Source organism: Micromesistius poutassou (assembly GCF_964030765.1).
Source record: "Micromesistius poutassou genome assembly, contig: SCAFFOLD_4306, whole genome shotgun sequence".
NCBI classification, from domain to species: domain Eukaryota; kingdom Metazoa; phylum Chordata; class Actinopteri; order Gadiformes; family Gadidae; genus Micromesistius; species Micromesistius poutassou.
In genome coordinates this window covers 1-2,500 of record NW_028180478.1, presented here as the reverse complement: position 1 = coordinate 2,500, position 2,500 = coordinate 1, and the positions used below count along the sequence as shown (strand labels likewise).

General features: G+C 49.4%; 1 protein-coding gene across 1 annotated transcript in view; it reads left to right on the top strand.

Annotated features, from left to right (window-relative positions):
* The window catches only part of LOC311370757 (forkhead box protein J3-like), a gene marked incomplete at both ends in the record, with an annotated part of 19,757 nt that extends 17,351 nt beyond the window's left edge, over positions 1 to 2,406 (top strand). Inside the window, 2 exons of the mRNA XM_084489078.1 lie at positions 2,080 to 2,186; positions 2,220 to 2,406. Coding sequence (XP_084345204.1) covers positions 2,080 to 2,186; positions 2,220 to 2,406 — 294 coding nt within the window. The remainder of the gene's footprint in view (positions 1 to 2,079; positions 2,187 to 2,219) is intronic.
* Between the last annotated feature and the right edge of the window lie 94 nt (positions 2,407 to 2,500).

Sequence of the window (2,500 nt, the reverse complement as noted above, 5' to 3'; positions counted from 1 at the left end):
GTTAAAGCGCGACTGCAATGTCTTCCAACAAAATACAATCTAGCAATATGGTACCCGTCAAAACATAACCCATACTGCATATTCCATCAAAACCAACAGGAGATTGAAACAGTTATGCACATTCTGAATGGATGCCATCATTACAAAGGACTGCATGTGGCCAGGCATGGCCGATTGGTTAACCTGGTTGCAAAAGTTCTAGCAAAAATAAATCAAGGACATGACTGTAAGACCTTTAAGCATAGTGCTGTTAAAATAACTTGGTTCCATCACAATGTACCTGATAATGATTATTTTAAAAACATGGCAAACACTCCAGACATTGTCATTGTAAATGAGACTGAAAACTGTAGTCATTATTGAGGTGGGCTGTTGCTTCGATTTGTATATGGACACCTGTTACTACACTAAGCTACTGAAATACCAGCCACTGGTGAGTCGTATAGGCCAACTAGGTTACCAATGTCAACTCATAAAATTAATTTTTGGAAGCTTAGGCCATATTCACAAAAATGTGGTTAGAGGACTGAGGTTGTGGAGATTAATAAAGAAGGAATCCAAAAGATTGGCAAAATTCTGCTCTGTATCAGCCACCATAGGTAGCATGAGAATCTGGAGGCAAAGATGTTGTGTTTATCCTTAAGTGTTCTGTGTTTAATAACTTTAATTTATCAAGTAGGCCTTGCAAAGGCTTGTAGCGTGATGAACCTGTCACATTATCAGTGTTTCTTCCCAAAATGTTTGGATCTTTTTTCCCCTCTTTGTAAATGTGGATCCAAATAAAAGCATTTAAATGTATGTGTGGGTACAGGTGTGTGTGTGAACCGCTGCATGCTAGCGCCCCAGTTGGCCTGAGCGCTAGCTCGTTGAGCTGCGTGCCTGATTGCCTTTTAGTGAGAGCGCTAGCGGTGCTGCATGCTAACCTGCGCTGCATGTGCCTTGTGCACCGATGTCTGCACAACCTTGACACAAGGTTGTGTATGTAACAACAACAACAAGCAAGTACGTTTACACCAAGCAGCCTGCACTGTCAGGCTGCGCCCACATAATTAACTGTCAAGTGTACATCGCACTGCAGTCGCTGTAGACAAAAATGTTACATTGTTTGGATTGCAGTCAAAGCATTTCACCACTCAAAACGCCTCTATGTCCTCCTCCACCACCTCCTCCTCCTCCTCCCCCCCCCCCCATCCTCCTCCTCCTTTATTGTGCTTTAATAAACAAACAATCTATTGTTCCACATATCTACAGTTTACGGCTCGCTCAGTCAAATGAGTAAAGGCAATTAGCAGGCAGAGATATTTGGAGGAAGTGGGGGAACAGCAACAGTACGAACACGTATGCAGCGGAGCAGAGCCAAGATTTCGAGGAGCTCCGATAGCGAGCTAATTAGATTTCTTCTCCGAGCCCTGTGTGTTTTTTTTTTTGCTGAGGCATCTCGCTAATTGCTTCCTGAAGCCTCCAGTCGGGTCACGTGACCTCGCCCCCGTCGCGTTCTGTAACCCTGTGAGTTGTGTGATGCGCGCCACTGAGTGTTTTTGCGTACGGGGGGGGGGGGGGGGGGGGGGGGGGGCGATGACCCGCGTCTCCAAAAACCGGCTCCCCGCTTCCTGCTGTTGTACCCCTATTCTTGAAACACCCACCGATTATACAATTCAAACGTCCCTTTGGTTCTCGGATGATGTGACAACAGAATACCGATTTAGTAGTTAGTAGTACATCTAACAAGGGAAAGCGTTTCGCCCCCCCCCCCAAGACGTGTGGCTGGTGGATAACTGGGTGTAGCTGCCGGTGAGGGGGAGTCTCTTTGAGGAGATGAGGGCATATCTCCCTGTTACAACGGAAAGGAAGTCTGATTAGACAAAAGCTCAGAGGAGCTCACATTAATAGTTTCAACAAAGAAAATCGAGATGACTTTGAAGAAACAAAAGAAAACGAGGCTCACTTCAAAGAGGAGTTTTTGTGGAGCCCAAACGGCACTGATATTTGATCAGGGGGTAGATAGACGGGTCAGTCATGTATTCATCCCCGAGGGGGGGAATGGGTTCATCGATGCACGCTTTGTTGTGTTCGGCGCAGATCTGATGGGGATGCCCGGTGAACAGGGCCAGCAGAACCGCACCGTGTGTTCCTACCAGCACTCCCCAGGCACGGGGGTCAACGGCGGGGGCAGCGGCACCGGTGGTGCAGGAGTAGGAGGAGGAGGAGGAGGAGGAGGGGGGGCCCACCACCAGCACCACCACCAGCACCACCACCACCAAGCACACAGCCACGGCCAGGCTCCGCACCACGCCCACCACCACCCGCACCTCTCCCCGCACGCCACCCATGGCCCGCACCAAGCGCACCCCGGCCAGCACTCCCAGCAGACCTCCCCCCTCTCCCTCCATGCCCTATCTGGCACGGGTGAGACCAGCGACGCGTTGCGCCCGCGCAATATTCCGGGTTTCACATCAGGGGTCACATCCGGTTTTCAAGTCTTGATTCACATCTGCTTTCG